Here is a 19473-nt window from a genome sequence, read left to right on the forward strand (position 1 = left end):
TGGTCGGACCGATTTACTTATAGGAAACTTGAGAAATTTCTGATTTTGAGAGTTTGGAAACAACACTAGAAGCAAAAGTTTCAAACAAGTTTCCCTGCTTCATTTAGCAAGAATTTACCGACGTTGGTTAGTATTAAAGTTATTGTTCTGGGCAAAATAATTTTCCTTTGCCAGTCGATAAGTCAATAGTACAAAGATGGAAATTAGCATTCTGTATGGACTAGCATTCTGTATGGACTATTCTGTATGTATGTTCTTAGGGGGAACGCAGCGAGTAAAAGAACGCAGGTAGCCAAAATCAGGGGCGGCCGGATTCTCGCGATACGACGCCTAAATGTTTTAAATTCATTGTAAGTACTTGTATTATGTAAGTACTTTTATACAATTTGTACAATTTATACTTTTATACAAGTTTAGCAGAGACTGTTTTCTCAAGGGAAGAAAGTTTTTCGTGCAGCTTGGAAAGGACACTTCTGATTGCAAGCGCATCAATGCTGGCGTCCCACAGAGTTCGATTATCGGGCCCGTTTTATATCTGTTTTATGTTGCTGACCTGCCCATTCTGAATATAGACTTAACTTTATATATGTTGGATGTTACGCAAATGATACTGCTATTGCAGCCAAGTCTTTCTGCCCGAGTCATGCCATTGAAAAACTTCAGAGACTCATGCCTCAGCTCGAACACTGGTGTTTGAAATGGCGAATTGCGATAAATGCAGACAAATCGAATTTTTAATAATCAGGAAGAAGCACGCACGGACACCAGTCATAGCTCAGCTCAAGCTTTTCGACACTCGTTGTGCCACTTGTCACTAAGGCTACTTATGTTGGTATCAATCCTGAGTAGCGATTAGGCTTTGTACGGAAAGCGTGACGAAGATGCTGCAGAGTGACAAAAAAAGGAAGGTGCAAAGCGTATCGCTGAAGTTGGGATGTATTTAAATAAATTTATGAATTTAAAGGTCTATTGTCAGTTGTTTCCAATTAAGTATAATAATTTGTTTTATATTTTATATTTTACATTTATTTTTATATTATACATTAAGTTTTCTTTCAATGTAAAAATCCCGTAAAATAGATAAACGAATGTCGATTTTAACTTTATGATTTGCTTTCGTAGTTGGACAGCCTAATGACATGCACTTTATAGTGTATAGTTCTCGCGAATGAATAATATGATTTTTGTATTTTTGAGAAAATTTTTATTATAGTTTTACTTATTTTTACTTTCATTTCTTTCAAATCGTCCTTCAATCTTAGACTTTCATCTAGTCTTTCAATCTTAGACAATTTCATTCAATCTAAGACATTCCTATAGTTGTATACAAATGATAGCACTAACGATTAAATTTAGTTTTAACAGGTACGGCATTAAATTTTCTAGCTTTGGGTTATGTTTTTACAAGCCAAGTTGCGTTCGAGAGTACACTTTAGCAATTTATGACCACTTACTGACGAAAGTGTGAACCATATTGATAAATACTCTATAAATTACGACTTTCACGAATAGTTGGGATGAATTTTATTGGTGATGACCCCTCCAGCGAATACAAGTGACAACTAATGCTGGAATTAATTAACTCCATATAGTGTGGTCCTAATTAAACGTTCCCATTTCGTTTGAAACGAAAAACAATCTTATTTCATCTGAAAACGCTCCCCCAGAATACAGGAAGGAAACAGGTACAAGTAAACAAGTTGTCTTTTTTTCAATCAATCCTTTGCAGCTTTTTCCATCACGTTTAAAAAAGAATTGCTCCTTGTATATATGTTACGGTGAAGCACCGAAATCTGGAGAATGTCGACTTTCACCGGTGAATGTCAACATTCACAGTCTCTTGGTGTATGTCCGAAATGTTTTCCAAATACTCTTATTTCTGACTTACACCGGTCAATGTCGACATTCACTATGTACTAATGGTGAATGTTGAACATATAACAATATTTTCTTCTCCGTAATTCAGTCGCGAATAAACGCACTTGAGACTTGAAATTAGAACTTAAGAACTTGAGAACCTAAAACACACAATACATTCAAAATGAGAAAGGAAAATAATAGAAGTTAAAAACTTACTTAATTATACAGTACGTTCTAAATGAGAAAATAAAATAACAGTAATAAAAAACTTACTAAATTATGTGATTCAAATCTTATTTATTGCAACAACTTAAACTATTATGGCACTTTATGATCTCTCTTTTCGACTTTCACCAGAGCATATCTGTGATTGCCGACATACACCGGTGAGGATACGAATATACAAGAATGTAGTGCAATATTCGATCTTTCACCGACGTAAGTAGTAACCGCAGGTACTCGTGCTACGGAAGTGACGTCACAGAAAAGGGGCGTGGCTTGGATTACGTGACCGGAAGTGCCGCCATGTTGACGAGTGGAGTTGAGTGGTTTCGAAGTGGAAGTGTTTGTTTGAAAGTGGAAGTAGGAGTTAATGTAAATTTCAGAATTTAAGTTTTTTGGAAGTTTCGTTTTTATGGTGTGGCAACGATTATTTTTTTAGGTTTTGTGGCAACGAACTCTTGAACCACGTGTTTGGAATGACATCATCCATTTCTTGTTGGGGCATGTTGTTTTACAAAATGGCGTCTGCCGTATCACACCTTTGTATGCCTCCGCTAAAGTGTATGGATACTTTTCTGTGAACCAATCAGATTCTTTGAAATATGACCTCACCGTCTCTTAACCAATCACCGTTGAGATGAAATAAAGAGTTCCTACCCGATATAAGGTTATCCCGAGCAACGTTCCGCATTTCTTTCCTGCCTGTCGCCCTGAGTGTACGTACCTGCTTTTGCTTCGAAAATCTTTCTTCACTGCTTCGAATGGATCAGGCATGAAACAACAAAGAAGTAAGTAACGTTTTGAAAAGTTACTGTTTTTAGATTTTTAATCTTTAAATACTTACTTTATACTTAAAATACTTTATACTTAAAATATTTTTATACTTAAATACTTTTATACTTAAAAAAGAGTTGAATTTGCAATATGTGCTTAATTTGTCTTTACTTTTTTTCAGATGGAAAACCTATTTGAGAATGAACCTACGCCTTTGAACGATAAAGTGTTGAGCCATGAAAACCGCACCCAAGATGTTCCCAATGAATCAGCTAGCTCTTGTATCAAAAGAAAAGCAGAAGAAACATCCCATTTCGAGAAAAAAGTACGTATTTGCGAAAATCTTATATATTAAAGTTGATATTGTATGTGACCCCATTTTTATGTATTATATACTAACTGTTTTTTTTTTTTCAGCGCAAAGGACTCTTCACCGAAGACGCTATTCCAGAGGAGCTCACTCACATGGGAGACAATGTCTTTGTGGGACCCAGCATTTACAAGGGAAAAGTGACTGTGCACATCCGAGAGTATGCCAAATATGGTAAAGCTTACTACCCGACAAGACGAGGAGTAAATTTTGAGCCATGGTGTTTGAATGTTCTCGCAACCAACATGACAGTGGAGGAGCCAGACCTGCTGACACTGAATCTGGAATTGCCCAAGAATTTTGTGGTCACGTATAAAGATTCCCACTTCACTTTGAAGCAACTCTCTTCGACAGGAGATGAAAAAAGTAGCTTCAGCATTACAACGACGCAGTGGGAAGAACTGATGTCCAACTTTAGCCGTATCAGCGATATTGTCACCAACCTCGTTTATCAAAACATGAACTTTTGTGAAGCCTACGAAAGCGTATCCGACGAACCTGTCAGAGAGGAAAATCTACCCCAATCCTTTGACATTTCTATGGGAAGAGCGCGACTTCAAACCATTCTAAAGACGTCACTTGAAGAACTTCTTAATCAACAAGACGAACTGAAATATCCCCAGCTGAAAGACTGTGAAGAACTCGTTCATAAAACAGAAACTGTGAATGCCATTGCTCTGAGATTCAATGCTGTTGACATCGCCAGGCAATTTTATGGAAACATTTGGGGTGAAGAACCCTATTTAATGTTAGTGAAACCTGCTCACTACATTACCAAGGACTTTTTAAAATCTGTGTGTTTAAACCATGTACTCGATGAAGTAAGAAACACATTTTGTACTATCAATGGTGTCTTAGGTATTGAATACTATGAATATTTGTAAAATAATTAGGATGCTCAATAAATGTTATTTTATTTTACAACGATCTCATGACTGTCTCCAGGTTCAGACCTTATTTAAAAGAATTAATCTGTAATGATTACTTACATAAATTTTAAAAATACCTATTGAATACAAACCTATTGATTTTTATAGAATATAAATATGGTTATTCTTAAACATATATATCATTCCTTGTTCAACCTTTGAGATGTTAAGTAGCATTCATTTTCTCTCTCTTGTTTTTTTAGGCCTATTTTCTAAAATCTTTATATAGGTGAAACTAGGGTATTTTTTATCTGTTCTAGTTAAATATATATAAATGAATATCAGTGTACGTTTAGATCATAACAACTGTTGCAATGAACGCAGCTCTGTCTCAGACCTATCGGGATCCACAGGTCCCCGCAAGTTTCGGGGGTGTTGCTGCTTTGCATCGTGCTTTAAAAGGTCGCGTAAAAACAAAAGACATCCAGAAATGGTTGCAAACCAAGGATTCTTATACTTTGCACAAGCCTTTGAGGCACATGTTTCCCAGGAACAGAGTCATCGTAGGAGGCTTAAACGAGCAATTTCAATCTGATTTAGTGGATATGCAATCCCTGGCCTCTTTTAATGATGGATATAAATATTTGCTGACCTGTATAGACATCCTTTCGAAATACGCTTGGGCTATCCCTCTCAAAGATAAAACATCCGTGTCCATCCAATCCGCTTTCGGAAAGATATTTTCGGAACGTACACCCGAATCATTACAAACAGATGCAGGGAAAGAGTTTACCAATAAACAAGTTCAAAATTTTTTGAAAAAGAGAAACGTTCGCTTTTTCACGACACATAATACAACCAAAGCTTCTGTCGTAGAACGATTTAATCGAACTCTAAAAACAAAAATGTGGAAATACTTTACCGAAAGGAATACACGAAAGTACATTGATGTGATTGATAAATTGATATCCAGTTATAACCATACATGGCATCGCAGTATTAAGACAGAACCTGTATCCGTTACATTACAAAATCAAGAAAAAATTTGGAAAACGCTGTATAGTCAGCAACCAGTACAAAACCCTATTTCTTCAGATTTAAAGATTGGAGACACGGTACGCATCAGCCGAGAAAAAATGCTCTTTGAGAAAGGATACGAACAAAACTGGACACGAGAAATTTTTACAATCTATAAAATTATTCGACGGATTCCTGTTGTCTATAAACTGAAAGATCTAGCAGGAGAAGTTATACAAGGAACTTTTTACAAACAAGAACTTCAAAAGGTTTCGGACTCTGGTTATTATCCCGTAGAAAAAGTTTTAAAAAAGAGGAAACGTCGCGGGAAAATAGAATATTTTGTGAAATTTCAGGGGTACCCCGAAAGCTTCAATGCTTGGGTGGATGATGTGAGAAGGGTATAAAAGGCCCGTAAATTCTGCTTATCTGTCATTTGAACGAAACATGTCTTTCTTTATCACACTGATCAGCGACAGCTCCATGCGTTTTTTTCCAGACAACAAAATATCACAATTTACCACTCAGCTTCCTACTCCGATGGATTTAAATAGTCAGTGGGAGTTATCTCTTGTGGACTTTATTTACCCTCACACATGGTATAACGTCCGAAAAGACAATAATTTATTTGGATTTGATTTGGGTGATGGAAAATTGGAAGGTCGAAGAGTGCCTCCAGGATGTTATGAAACGATACCAGATTTATTAAAAGCCATGAAAATACCTTCCCATAAAAATAAGATTGAATTCAGTTATCATCCTGTTACGAAAAAAGTGACCATTAAGACCGACGAAACTGCAAAGTCATTCTTCACGAAGGATTAGCGGAGCTTCTAGGGTTCGAGCCGGGTGTTTACAAAGGATTGGAACAAAGTCCTTTTGTAGCCGATCCCAAAGTATCTTTTCCTGTCATGTATATGTATTGCGATCTCGTAGAACCTCAAATTGTGGGAGATGTACAAGCCCCGTTGTTAAAAATTGTCACCGTAGAAGGAAATGACGGAGACATCATAAACGCTCATTACCCCCGGCCCTTTTACTTGCCAGTTATCCGTCAACATTTTCAGACTATACATATTGACATAAGATTTCACTCTGGAGATTTAGTATCATTCGAAAGAGGCAAAGTATTTCTTGTGTTGCATTTTCGTCTGAGACAAATTCTATAAAAGAAGCCTTCATTTGCAAATTGATTTCATTTGGATTGTGTATGCAAGATTAGAAGCATCAAACATGCGGGTGCCTTATACGTGTTGCACGAAAAAATTTGAAGATTATTATTTAGCTCAAACTGGAAATGGATTACCTTACTATCAAGGAACCATTTTACAGAAAGGTTATGGTATTGGTGGATTTTTTGCAAAGCTGTTTCGCAGTGCTATGCCTTTTTTGATGAGTGGAGCCAAAACAGTCGGAAAAGAAGCCTTGCGGACTGGAACACAAATTGCAAACGACGTATTGTCGGGAGAAAATTTTAAAGTCTCCCTCAAAACCAGATCTAAAGAAGCTGGCAAAAAATTAGCGAGGAAAGCAGTTCAGAAAGCAGATGAGATGATTGGTCACGGAAGGTTTAAAAGGAAGCGCAAAACCCCCAAACACTTCATTTCGTCTAAAGCCAGGAAGGTGCAACGACGTGATATTTTTGACTCGTAATGGCTTTTCTGTTAAAAGATTCTCCGGAATGCGCAAAATCCGAATTGGATTTATTTTCGTTACCTCCCACACAAACAGTTATCGAAAAAGTTCAGTGGGTTGAATTTCATCCATTAGCCAATGTATCGGAAGGAAGTCCTGTCGAGTTCAATGTTTCTGGAAGCGGAGACGACTACCTAGACTTATCACAGACACAACTCTACGTCAAAGTGAAAATTTTAAAAAATGATGGCAAGCCAATCACGGCTGAAAGTAAAGTGGGACCTGTCAATCTCTTTTTACATTCTATGTTTTCTCAAGTGGATATTAGCTTAAATGAAAGACTCGTTTCCACCAGTAATAACACGTATCCTTACAGAGCCATGATAGAAAAATTATTGAATCATGGTTTTGATACGAAAACGTCTCAACTGTCATCAGAATTGTTTTTCAAAGATACAGCAGGACATATGAACGTTTTTGATATTCAAGACACTCAGCCGAATGAAGGATTCAACCAACGAGCAGAACTGTTTAAACTGAGTGCTTCGGTCGATATGATTGGCCGATTGCACTTGGATATGTTTCATCAGGAAAGACTTTTGCTGAATATGGTGGATATGAAAATTAAACTCATACGCAGCAAACCTGAATTTTGTTTATTGGGCGAAGGTGAATTTAAAGTTTTACTCGAACAAGCTTCATTGTTTGTACGCAAAGTGAGAGTCAGCCCAGGTGTTGTGCTAGGACATGCCAAAAGCCTAGAAAAATCAACAGCCAAATATCCCATTAATAGAGTGCTCTGCAAAGCCTATTCCATTCCAACGGGAAATATGAGTTTTATTCAAGACAATATTTTCATAGGTCAAATGCCTAATCGTATTGTGGTGGCATGTGTCGATAATGATGCCTTTAACGGAAACTATAAAAAGTCTCCTTTTGAATTCAAGCATTATAATATGAACTTTATCGGCGTTTATGTGGACGGGCAACCGGTACCTCATAATCCTCTTCAGCCTAATTTTGACAAAAATCATTTCATACGAGCTTATCAGAATTTATTTATGAATGCAGACGACAGAGGACTTTACCTTTCAAGATCAGAATTTTCAAAAGGATATTCCTTATTTCGCTTCGACCTGTCACCTGACCTTTGTGATGGCTCTCATTTAAATCTAGTTCGACACAGCAACTTAAGATTAGAAATAAAATTTGGGACTCCCTTACAACAAACTGTTTCGTTATTAGTGTACGCTGAATTTGAAAATTTGATAGAAATCAATAAAGCTCGAAATATTCTGTACGATTTTGGAAACTGATGAATTCATCACAGATTCATCAAATCTTATCTCGAGATCCTATTTCTTTGAGATATTATGCGGGTGTTTTTCCTTGTGATAAAATACCTGCGATTCAAAGTTTTCCCTGTGCACTGGTGCTCAATACGGATAAACATGATGAAAAAGGAACTCATTGGCTAGCTGTCTACATTGCAGACAAACAGACTCTGGAATTTTTTGACTCTTATGGACTCCCGCCTGAAGTATATGGAAAAGATATCACATTCTTTGTCAAGAAATATCGTCATGTTTGCTGGAACAAGATTTCGCTTCAGAGTTTAACTTCTAATGTATGTGGACATTATTGTATTTATTTCATTATTAAACGCTGTCAAGGACTCTGTATGGAACTCATTGTATCACCCTTAGATGGGAAGAATCATGATTTCCAAATATTTCAACTTGTCAAAAAAAGATATGGTGTAAATATGATTTTTAAAAAATAAAGTTGTTTTAATTTGTAAAAATGTCTCTTGTGTTTCTTGTTTCTACACTTACTGCCCAAGTTCGTACATCCTTCTACTTGTCTTCTGAGCGGACCTACCGGTTCGGGAAAAACATTTTTTGTGAAGAAATTGATAGATCATAAAATGTTCCATCCCATGCCGACCAATATTATTTATTGCTACGGAAGTTATCAACCTCTTTTTAATTCCATGAAAAACGTAAATTTTGAAGAAGGATTACCATCTAACCTGCAGACTCTTCAAAATGCTTTAATTATCATAGACGATTTAATGTCTGAATTAGCAAGTGATACTCGCTTAAGCAAACTTTTTACAAAAGGAAGTCATCACCGAAACCTTTCAGTCGTTTTTATAACACAAAACCTTTTTCACCAAGGCAAGGAGATGAGAAATATTCATTTAAATTCCCATTACCTTGTCCTATACAAAAATCCTAGAGATAAAAGTCAAATTATGCATTTAGCTAGACAAATGTTCCCCGGAAAAGTAAAGGCCTTTCAAGAAATTTTTCAGGATGCTACTTCAACTCCATTTAGCTACTTGTTGATTGATTTACGACCTGAAACAAGTGAAACGCTTCGCCTTCGTACAGGCATCTTTCCTGGGGATAAATACTATGTCTACCAGCCCCGATAGTTCATTTCAGTTTGAGACGTCGAATGACTAACATGTCTTCTCCCATCGTGATCGATTTCGAAGGTTTTCAGTGGATGCCTCATTATTACATTGTTAAAGAATTAGCTTTTTACTCCGTGCATGAAGGATATCACAGTTGCTGGTCATTTTTACCTCCTCAGCCTTGGAAAACATTATCACGATCTCAGCAAAAGTGTTTTGCTTGGGTCACAAGAAATCGTCATCATGTGAATTGGAGTGAGGGTGTTTTACCTTATACTCATCTTCGTATTATTTTGCAATATTTGTCATCTATTTATTCTGTCATATACGTGAAAGGATTAGAAAAGAAATTATTTTTAGAAAATTTATTAGGTAGAGACATCATAAATCTAGACTGTCCTAAGATAGAGAATTTAAAAAAGAAAAGTTCTTTAACATGTTCGATTCATGCAAAAGGATTTAATTGCTGTACTTTAAACAAAGCGGCTGCATTTGCTACCTATATAAAAGAAAGTGTGCAAGAAAAAGAGCTCGTTTGTCATCAGCATGTCTCATCTGAAGGATGTGGATTATCTAAAACTATTAGGAAAAAGTCGAATAAAAGCAGCTGTACTGAAAAAGTGTCCGAATCATCTCATCAAATCAGTTTGTGAATGCGTTTTAAATCTTCTAAAAGGAAACGTACCCATCACCAAACGCGTCAAAAATCGACTCGCCCCTTTTAAAAGAACTTTAAGAAAACTAGCGGACAAAAAAGTACCTCTTTTTAAGAAAAGACGTCTTTTGGTTCAAAAAGGTGACGGTTTCCTATCTTTCCTGATTCCTGCAGCAGTCAGTGTCTTATCCTCCCTTATCCATGGAACACAGTAAGAAATTTGCGCTGGTACCCTTGGATCGTATGCAGCAATTTGAAGATGAACATTTGAGTGATTTAGATACCCAAATTCAAAACATCTTAAAAAAGAAAATGGACGATGAAGAAAAGTCTAAATTGTACATCCAGGTTCTGCAAAAGTATGTTACATTTCCTCATGTGAACACTTCCGAAGAACAACCGCCTGAACAACGTTCTGAGAAAGATATAGAAAAAGAAATTATGCAAACAGTTCCTGTGAAGCAGAAAAGAACGGCACAGAAAATAATAGATTTTCTAAAAGAGCATCAGATTTCCTGGACACAGAATAAAGAACTCATTCTGGATGATCATGTGTTTTCTGGCTCTGACATTGTTCAGTTGATAAACTTTCTGTTGAGAAATAGAACTCAAAAGCCTTTTGCCTTTGAACGGTTTAAAAATGTACTGAATGTTAACAACTTTCCTCAAGACTATGTGAAAAACAAACATTTAATGAATGTAAAAACTATGTATGCTAGACCTAAAAGAAACGCATCTTCCAAACTATGGCTGAAATTGTAATGATACGTGAATAAATGTAATGGCTGATCATTGGTGTTGTATTTCTTTCTAATTAAGTTAACATAATTTTTGAAAATAAAATATGACAATTATTTTCTAGGAAAAAAACTTACCTTTCATGAAATCCTTTCAAATAAGAAAAACACAATTTTATCATTCAAACTTCTGTTTATTTTTTTTTTCTAAATAAGTTTTCTTTTATACACATACAAATGCATGATTCTGCACATATATAAGATAACGAAAATCACTTCGCATTGGCTAAACGCCCACAACTCTTCGCTCCCCCCTACCTACGTCATCCAAAAATAAGACGCTTAAAGTTAGCAGCCATTTTTCTACATGTTTTCAGAGGGACAGCTTTACTTCGCCAAGGTCAGTTTTTTGTTTCTTTTGTTACAACTTTTTCTTGGTCTTAGCAAGACCCACTGAGTTGTTCTTTTCTCAATTTTTTTATTTTATATTGATTATTAACTACAGGTTTTCTTACAGTTTTATAAAATCTACAATTTTTAAAAATTAAATTGTTAATCTTTAAGCTTGCAGGCCCAGCCCGAATGTATTTGTATTTTTAGGACTAATAGCTCATCGCTATTTATTTTCGTTTTGATTTTAATTTTAGACTAGATTTAGAAAGTTTGATTTTGATTTACATATTTTAACACCTTAATGTGTCTTTCTAAGCTGACGCGTCGGGAAATTGGAGCAGAGAATTGAGACTATTAAAATTTCCAAGACACTTTGTCAAAAAATTTTTTAGCGTAAAAGTTTCAATTGTCTGTTTCGGCGAAACGCATAATGGGGTTAGCTTGATTCGACGTTCAAACAATGAAATTTCCCTTGAAAAGCCTGTTTGGATATCGAATTGGGCTAATTTACCATTTTCCTCTTACTTTTAAACTTTTTCTGTTATTTAATTTTATTGTATTTATGTTTTACATGTCTAATGATTTGCTTTTCATGTGTATTGATTTTTGAAAACGTCTTTAACCTTTTGGAGCGGCAGCTCTTGGTAACTTTTAGGCGAGCTTTCTACAATTTTTATTTTTTACTTATTTTGCAGCATATTGCGCAAGATGTTTTCTTGACCAAAATTGTTATTACTGCTTTGCTTGATATATATATATATATATATATATTTACATACAAAATTTCATTTTCAGATAAGGTTCTAACATAAACATAAAAAGTTCTTCTTCAATATACTAATGACCATACGGCAATGTGCTCAAGTCTTTTTGAATTACCCGTTTGTCTAATACAATTCTGTACATTTTTGTTTCGGGTTTATTCATCACCTTTCTTCTCTTCGCTTCTCGGGTGATTTTGGAGGGGTTGTGGAGAGAGATGATCTCACTTCGGTCGAGGCTGCAGACCAACCGTTTCATACTTTCAAAATTCAGCAACTGAGAATTCCGGAAATTCAATGAAAATCCTCGGACTTTGCAGCAGGTTTTCCCAGTGGCCGTCTGATAAGCATAGTTTTTCAGTCCTCCTGAAAAAATAAAACATCATGAGAAAAAGAGATAATAGAAAAAACATTAAACATTTTTGGTACACATTAAATAAAGAACTTTTTAAAGGTCTTTACCAGAGACGAAGGTTTTAATGACATCTCCATCCAGTTCATCCGTGAACTCTCCAAGAAAATTTCCTAACGGGGGATCATTTTTTCCATTTGAGGCATATATTATGGAGTCTGTGTCGTGGTACAGGACATCTCGAACCAGCTTCTCCATTTCACTATACAGCTTGAGACGAGCCCAAGCTGTCGTAAAAGTTGCTAGGAAAATGTTGGTCGAGGCATCCTGCGGCACAAACTCTTTCGCAGACTCCCAGGAAATGGCAGCCACCTCAGGCGTGGGCAGAAAGACATCTTTGATCTGAAAATAGAAGAGTCATGAGTTAACAGCTCAAAATACATTGAGTTTACACATTAATAAAATCGGTAAGGAAACTTACTGTTTTAGTAGGATCCGCCAACATCTTATTAAATTCTGGCACCGTATGCACATAAGTAAGCAGTCCTTTGTTGACGTTCATACCCCATCTGAAAAAAAATCCAACATAAATCACAAAGAATTAAAAATGTTTACAAAAAAATTTAAGTCCAAAAGAAATCATCTTACCTGCCCCAAAAGCTATTCAGGGCCAACTTGGCGACTTGGCGACGCCCAGGGTTCTTGGAAATCTTTCCTGCGTCTAACTTGACACCCTCTCTTTCTTCATATTGGCGAATGTACTTCAGTCTGGCTTCTTCCGTCACACACTCCGAAGGCCATCCGCTACTTTCCTGCTTGATCTTCAGAAACAGATCAATGTATGATCTGAACAGAGAAGTAGACGATGCCTGGAAATGGTACACTTCGTAAATCTAGAAAATAAAAAATAAATGTCAGTTATAAAAAATTTTTAAAAGTAACCTCTGAAACTAAATAAAGATTAAAATAATCTTTGAGTACTTACATGTGTGATGCGGTAGCCTTTCTTTTTCGCCAGTTTGACTTCCTCCGTTACCCATGTTCCGACTAGAGCTCGCTCGTCGTCTGTGTGGGTACACGGAGTCTGCAGTTGAAGAAGGGCGCAAGTCCGACACAGGGGGAACATCAGCTTCTTCCGGCACCGATAGGGCAGTACCGGAAGATACAGATTCCGTGGAGGAATCACTCGGCATTGGATAATTCCAAAATAATCTTCCACATCTCTAAAGCTTTCCGTGATGATTGTTGGATGTCCCACAGGGTAGACGCAATACTTGTTCACCTGTGAATAAAAACAAAAAAGTAAGAAAAAACACATCATAAAAATATACAGAAAAAACACATCATCCATGAAAAGGTTTTAAAATAATAAAAAAGTACGAACCCATGGATAGAGGGATGTGAAATCCACATATTTAGCGTCTCCCTCGTGGAACAATTTGAGGGCATTGGTCCGTCCTCCGAAAAATGAGTCTCGAGGATTAAGCCGGTCCCTCAGATGGTGTTGCTCCAGGAAAGCTTGGAGATCCGGATTTTCCTCTTTTTCTCTCTGAAACTCATGCTCCCACATTTCTATGACGTGGAAACCCTGGGTGCGAAGCTTTCGTGTGGTCTCTTCCGTTTTCTCTCGCAACGTTGTCATGGAAACTCCTTTTAGTGGATGAATGACATCACCGTCATAACAGGAACTACACCCGTGGAAGAAACAGCCCTAAAATAATACAAATATATTAATAGTGTTCCACATGTAAATTAAACATTAAAAGTGTAAAATCATTCAAAAGAATCATATAGAAAAAGAAATGGTTATATTTTCTTACCTGAAACTGATAGACGGTTTGTGTTGCTTGGCAGAAACCGTCTACCGAGATTCCGGCGATTCTGTGCTCTCCGGAACCATTCAACGCATGTTGAATGGCAATGCCTTCCGAAGCAGCAACAAAGTCTAACCACCGGATCGAATCAGGGCTGTAATTCGTTGAGTTGACGTAGCCGTGTGTGGGCACCATGGCAATCGTGTTGGGCTGAATGTGGCCACTCAGATACGTTGCCATACACGCTGACGCAATGGTCACGTATCTGAAAAGAAAAAAGAACAATTTCATGAGCATGATTAGTCTATAAGAACATAACTGTAAACATGATCATTACTGTATAAAAGAATTAAGAAAATAACTTACTGGAATGGATCCACATTCGCCACATCCAAAAACTGGGTTCGAAACTCCAGGCAACAGCGACGAAGAATGTCCACGTCCGATCTGTTAAAATAAAAAATGTTAAAAATACGAAATATAAAAAAAAAATAAATAAAATAAAAATAAAACAAGAAGAAAAAAATATACCTGCAATAGGCCAGCATCTCATCTTGAAAGTTAAACACGTCCCCCTTGTGTGCTTCATGCCAGGACAGAAATGCTTGTCGTGCTGAAGTGCTCATGGTATCCGGGCTGTAGTACCGGGCTTCAGGCAGCGGTCCGACATAATTTTGGTTTTCTCGCGAGTTGAAAAGATGCGGGAAGTAACCCTTTTTTAATTCGGTGAGACCGAAGCATCCCGGCAATTTGGCCAACGCCATCGGCAGAAAATTTAACGAGTCTATGACTCGAATGTTCAGACTAGGGTGTCTTACACTCATGATCATAGACCCGTTAGGGATCACCTCCGGCGCTGTACCTTGCTCCAGGAGCCAGGCCATCACGAACTGCCCATCAAACCTGTAAGTAAAAAATATTATGAATAATATTGAAAAAATAGTCGTACTTGAAAAGCATACAAACTATGGTATTTTTAACTTACCCTTTCATGTTATGAGCCACGGCGGTGAAGCTCTTGTGCTGTGTAGAGAACAGCCAGGCACAGAAATCTTGGCACGCCGTGTATCCCGGAAACACTTTTTCTGTGCCGTCGGCATACTGAGCCACCGCGAAATTTACGAGATGCTCCCCCGAAGACTGGTCCGTTTCAAAGTCAAAAAAGATGAACTTGTCATCAGACTTCTTCGGAGCAACAAGTCGCAAATAACAACGGTGCTCAGCAGCCACGACAAACTGGCCGCAAGACGGACATTTGGTGGTACCGCACTTATGCAGATCTTTAGGGCACTTACGGCGTTCAATCACTTGGCAGCAGTCCCTGCACTGGTATACCTGTAACGACAATTATTTTTTTTAAACATAACAATTTTGAGAAAATTATATGATAAATAACTTTGTTCATTAAGATATATTTTCAAAACACTTACCCTATCGCAAAGTGAAAACTCTTGGTTTCCAGTGAGGGCTTTGTGTGCTGCATAACAGGCATCGGATCGGCAGAGACGGTCACAGTCCGGGCATCGTTGGGGCTGGCCTGGAAAGCAATCAGTCCTTAGGCATATAGAGCACGCATTGGCACATCTATGGCTTTCCGGATGATCATACGGCTTTTCACATGCTGTGCAATAATGGTTGCTACCAAAAACCCTTTCAGGGACTTAATGACATCATAATGTCCATCGTGAAGCCACAAATTGATCCGTTGTGCCCTCTCTCTTCCTTTGTACACCACCTAAGATACAGCAAGACAAAAAAAAAAAAAAAAAAAAAAAAAAAAAAAAAAATTCTCTTGAATTCCAAAAATTAAAGTAAAACCAGTTTTTAACATTTAATTGCATACATAAAGCGATCTAAAAATTCCTAATGCATTTAACATCGAAAGTAATTACATGCATATATGTTAAAGTAAAACAAAAAAAATTTTCATCGTGAATTCATTTTTTATAGTTTAAAGTTTTAACATCTTAATGAATTGTGTGCATGAATAAAATGAATCTAAAAATAAAAAATTCTTCATGCATTTTTTTTTTACAAATCATATTTTAACATCGAAGCGAAACGCATACATGCATGCATTTATACATAAAATTTAACGCAATCTAAAAAATTCGCCATGCATTCAGTTTTACAAGTTAAAGTTTTAACATTTAAATGATCAGAAATATATGCCTAAATGTTAACTTTTTGCAAATTATATTTTTAACATAGAAACAAATTGCCTTTGTACATACATGTAAATAAAATCTAAAAAGTTAAAGTATTCTAAAAATAAAAATTTTTAAAAGTGAAAGTTTTAATGAATTGCATACATAAAATAAAAAATTAATCTAACAATTTTAAGTAAACTAAAAAGTAAACTATGCATTTAATTTTGACAAGGTATATTTTTTAACATCGAAGCGAACTGCATACATTCATGGATTCTATGCGTGAATATGCATAAAATATAATCTTAAAATTTAGAGCAAGTCAAAAATTCACCATGCGTTCAATTTTGACAAATTATATTTTTTAACATGGAAATGAAAAATGTATCATGCAGAAATTTTTCTCTAAAATTATTCAAAAATCGGACATTTTAGAAATCAGTTTTTAACTGCTATATTTTTTAACATGTATACGAATGATATGTATGCATAAAAGTTAATCTTAAAATTTAAAGTTCACTGTGCATTTTGTCAAATTATATTTTTAACATGGAAACAAATTGCCTACATGTATAAACTATAATGTGCGCATCTCAAATTTTAAAACTATTCATTACCAAAATAAATTTTACAGTTTGTCACATAAAAAAGAAGTGAAATCAAATTACGATTTTAAAATAAATATGTAGAAAAAGTTTAGGTAATTTAAGGCTAATATTTATAAGCAGAAATATCTTGAGAAAAACTGACTTACCTGATTCAAATTTTCCGATGAGAAGACTGCAATTTGAGTATCCAGGTGCTCTTCAAATCTGGCAATTTCGGTAAATGTGCAGGGACCTAGAGGCACATTTGCGGCCACATGGAGTTCCTTGGCCCTGTTCACAAGAGCTGGCCGACTGCGATTTCTCATGGCATTGATGGCACTCGTATCTTTTTTCAAATGTGCTAAGGCATACACAATCGCCTTAGCACAGCACAGTCTTTCCTTGTCGTATGGAATGGACAAAATAGATTTTTTATTCAGTCTGTCCATGGAGATGTTTATGACTCTTCGATTTCGTCCAGCACCAAAAGGACGTCTGATGGTGATCACGTCCACCGAGAATCCTGCGTCCAGCTCTATTTTGTCTTTGGACTGCAGTACTTTCATGACTGCAGCCAAAATTTTTTCGACTGTGAGTGTCGAAACTGCCATCATGGAAGTACTGATGGGTTTGTCCAACCCTTCTGCCTGGATACAGAACCGGATGAGGTCGGAAGGCTCCAAATCTGCAGTTGTCCGGCGAATAAGCTGCTCGAATAGTTCCCGGACGGTGTCGGGAATCCGGACCATCGGGATTCCTTGTGTATGCTGAGGCAGCCGTTCCATGTCCACACTGGCTCGGAAGGTGATATCCTCGGCCTTGTACTTATGGTTCCTACGACGAGATTTTTCTGTCAGCACAATCGCCTCATCGATCTGAAAAGTAAAAGGAAAAATTAAGTTTTCAGTCACAATCAGTCATTTTAAAAAAAGACATTATTTTAATAAATCATGCAAAAAAGAAAAATACACACCGAATGTTCGTCGGAACCGGCCATATACATAGGACCCCGAGCTGATGATGAAGAAGTCTACAAACAAATACATTCGTTTTTAGTACTGAGAAAAAATATACTAACAGAAATTAAAAGCAATTAAACGAAAATTTACTTCAAAATTTTAGTACTAAGAAAAAATATTCTAACAGGCTCATAACGAAAATTTACCTCAAATCCGGAACCCACATGGTAATACAGGGGCAGAACCATAGGATTTTCCATAAAGATTTGATCAACTTCATCTATTAACTAAAAAAGAAAATACATTCAAAATGAAAGACGTAATAATAAAATAAAAATAGCAAATAAAATATTAAATAGAAAAATAAATTCAGAATAACAGCTTAAAATTTTAGGTAAAATATTATAAGCTTACATCATCGTCCGAGTCACGGAAAGGAAAGTCGGGATCTTCAAACAGCACCTAGCAATTAAAAAATAAAATAAATAACACATTCAAAAAAAAATAAAATTCGTTTTCAAAAAATAGTAATTCAAAAGCAGGTACAAGCGAAAAATGTGAAAGCAAGCGAATTTATACGTAGGTTAGGTAAGAAACAAGCACACTGATTGGTTGAAATTGGATAGACAATATTAGTGAGAATCTGATTGGTCGTTCAGATTGTATTCGTTCGCCATCGCGGATGTAGAAAAGTGCAAAGCGGTACACATGCTCCAACTCGAACAGATGACGTTTTCCCCCCAGCCTAGTGACGTCAGGGTTGTTTTCACATGGACAAGGTCACCTAGACAACGAGATAAGATTAAATATAAGTGAAGAAACGGTGGCTCTGTGGTATCGCGCAGGACTCCCGTCCCAGAGGTGGCAGGTTCGAATCTGAGCCGTGCGGTTGTTTTTAAAACAATGACATAAAATGAATATATTAAAAAGTACTATGTTAAATTAAAAATTAATTAAAAGAAATTGATAATTAAAAATATTAAATCATTAAAAAATAAGAACGAATTAAATAAATTGTCATTCCAAACACGTGGTGTAAGAGCTCGTTGCCACAAAAAATAAAAAAATAATCGTTGCCACACCATAAAAACGAAACTTCCAAAAAACTTAAATTCTGAAATTTCCATTCACTCCTACTTCCACTTTCAAACAAACACTTCCACTTCGAAACCACTCAACTCCACTCGTCAACATGGCGGCACTTCCGGTCACGTAATCCAAGCCACGCCCCTTTTCTGTGACGTCACTTCCGTAGCACGAGTACCTGCGGTTACTACTGACGTATTTGGTGAATGTTGATATTCTCCGGTGAAAGTCGACATTCTCCAATTTCGGTGTTTCACGGTAACATATACATTATTTGTTGTTTGTTAGGTATATGATAATATGTAATATATATGTTACGATATTTTCGTTATGAATATATTATATGTAGCTTTCTAAATTTTAACACACTATACATTAATTTCCTTTCATTTTCCAGAATTTTAACCTCATTTTGTGTCTTCAGGGAACACCGTTGATAGGTAATCTGTTAAAAGTTTCCTAAAATTTAGAGAAAAAATTCCTAAAATTTAGGTTGTTCAACGTTTCCTTTGTCTAATTTTAAAAGAAATTTTTCTTTCACGACTACCCGCTGTCGTGGTAGCACGTTCGGAAGGCGTGTCAGAAGTTTGGAGTTCGAATCCCGGGGAGGGCAGAAAATGTGGTATGCTGAGTTTGTATTCGCTTATTTTTTTTTACACAATCTTCTTATCATATAATAGATTGAATGCACAAGTCCGATTAAAAACTGCATGGGTGTTTTCGTGGTTTTCCCCATGTGTAACGTGTATACGAGCCAGTTTCCCTTAGAAAGACCTCCACGAAGGCATCCCTCCCCTTAGGCAGATAGTC

At 36.4% G+C, this 19473-nt stretch overlaps 4 protein-coding genes across 4 annotated transcripts; 2 read left to right on the forward strand and 2 right to left on the reverse strand.

Moving 5' to 3' along the window:
- Window positions 1-2141: 2141 nt before the first annotated feature.
- On the forward strand, window positions 2142-4150 carry LOC146996553 (uncharacterized). The gene is made up of 3 exons (XM_085820937.1): window positions 2142-2870; window positions 3038-3181; window positions 3274-4150. The coding sequence occupies exons 2-3, from the start codon at window positions 3038-3040 to the stop codon at window positions 4108-4110; spliced, it is 981 nt and encodes a 326-aa protein (XP_085677063.1). The 5' UTR covers window positions 2142-2870; the 3' UTR covers window positions 4111-4150.
- Window positions 4151-6764: 2614 nt separating this feature from the next.
- LOC146996554 (uncharacterized protein F54H12.2-like) lies at window positions 6765-9187 on the forward strand. Its single transcript, XM_085821441.1, has 2 exons — window positions 6765-7739; window positions 9065-9187. Exons 1-2 carry the CDS (start codon window positions 6765-6767, stop codon window positions 9185-9187), a joined length of 1098 nt encoding a protein of 365 aa, XP_085677567.1.
- A 1547-nt stretch (window positions 9188-10734) lies between these two features.
- Window positions 10735-15440, reverse strand: LOC118189368 (uncharacterized). Its single transcript, XM_085820934.1, has 11 exons — window positions 15312-15440; window positions 14867-15216; window positions 14413-14784; window positions 14248-14328; window positions 13888-14146; window positions 13452-13778; window positions 13053-13349; window positions 12716-12960; window positions 12549-12636; window positions 12178-12469; window positions 10735-12081 (listed from the first exon to the last, which is right to left on the reverse strand). The coding sequence occupies exons 2-11, from the start codon at window positions 14872-14874 to the stop codon at window positions 11792-11794; spliced, it is 2259 nt and encodes a 752-aa protein (XP_085677060.1). The 5' UTR covers window positions 14875-15216; window positions 15312-15440; the 3' UTR covers window positions 10735-11791.
- LOC118189370 (uncharacterized) lies at window positions 15427-18123 on the reverse strand. The gene is made up of 5 exons (XM_085820936.1): window positions 17992-18123; window positions 17784-17864; window positions 17592-17648; window positions 16786-17493; window positions 15427-15616 (listed from the first exon to the last, which is right to left on the reverse strand). The coding sequence occupies exons 2-5, from the start codon at window positions 17835-17837 to the stop codon at window positions 15437-15439; spliced, it is 999 nt and encodes a 332-aa protein (XP_085677062.1). The 5' UTR covers window positions 17838-17864; window positions 17992-18123; the 3' UTR covers window positions 15427-15436.
- Window positions 18124-19473: the final 1350 nt, after the last annotated feature.

The sequence above is a fragment of the Stegodyphus dumicola genome, chromosome 7 (genome assembly GCF_044657685.1).
Source record: "Stegodyphus dumicola isolate Sdum_Otavi_A_Nest chromosome 7, ASM4465768v1".
Taxonomy (NCBI): Eukaryota; Metazoa; Arthropoda; class Arachnida; order Araneae; family Eresidae; genus Stegodyphus; species Stegodyphus dumicola.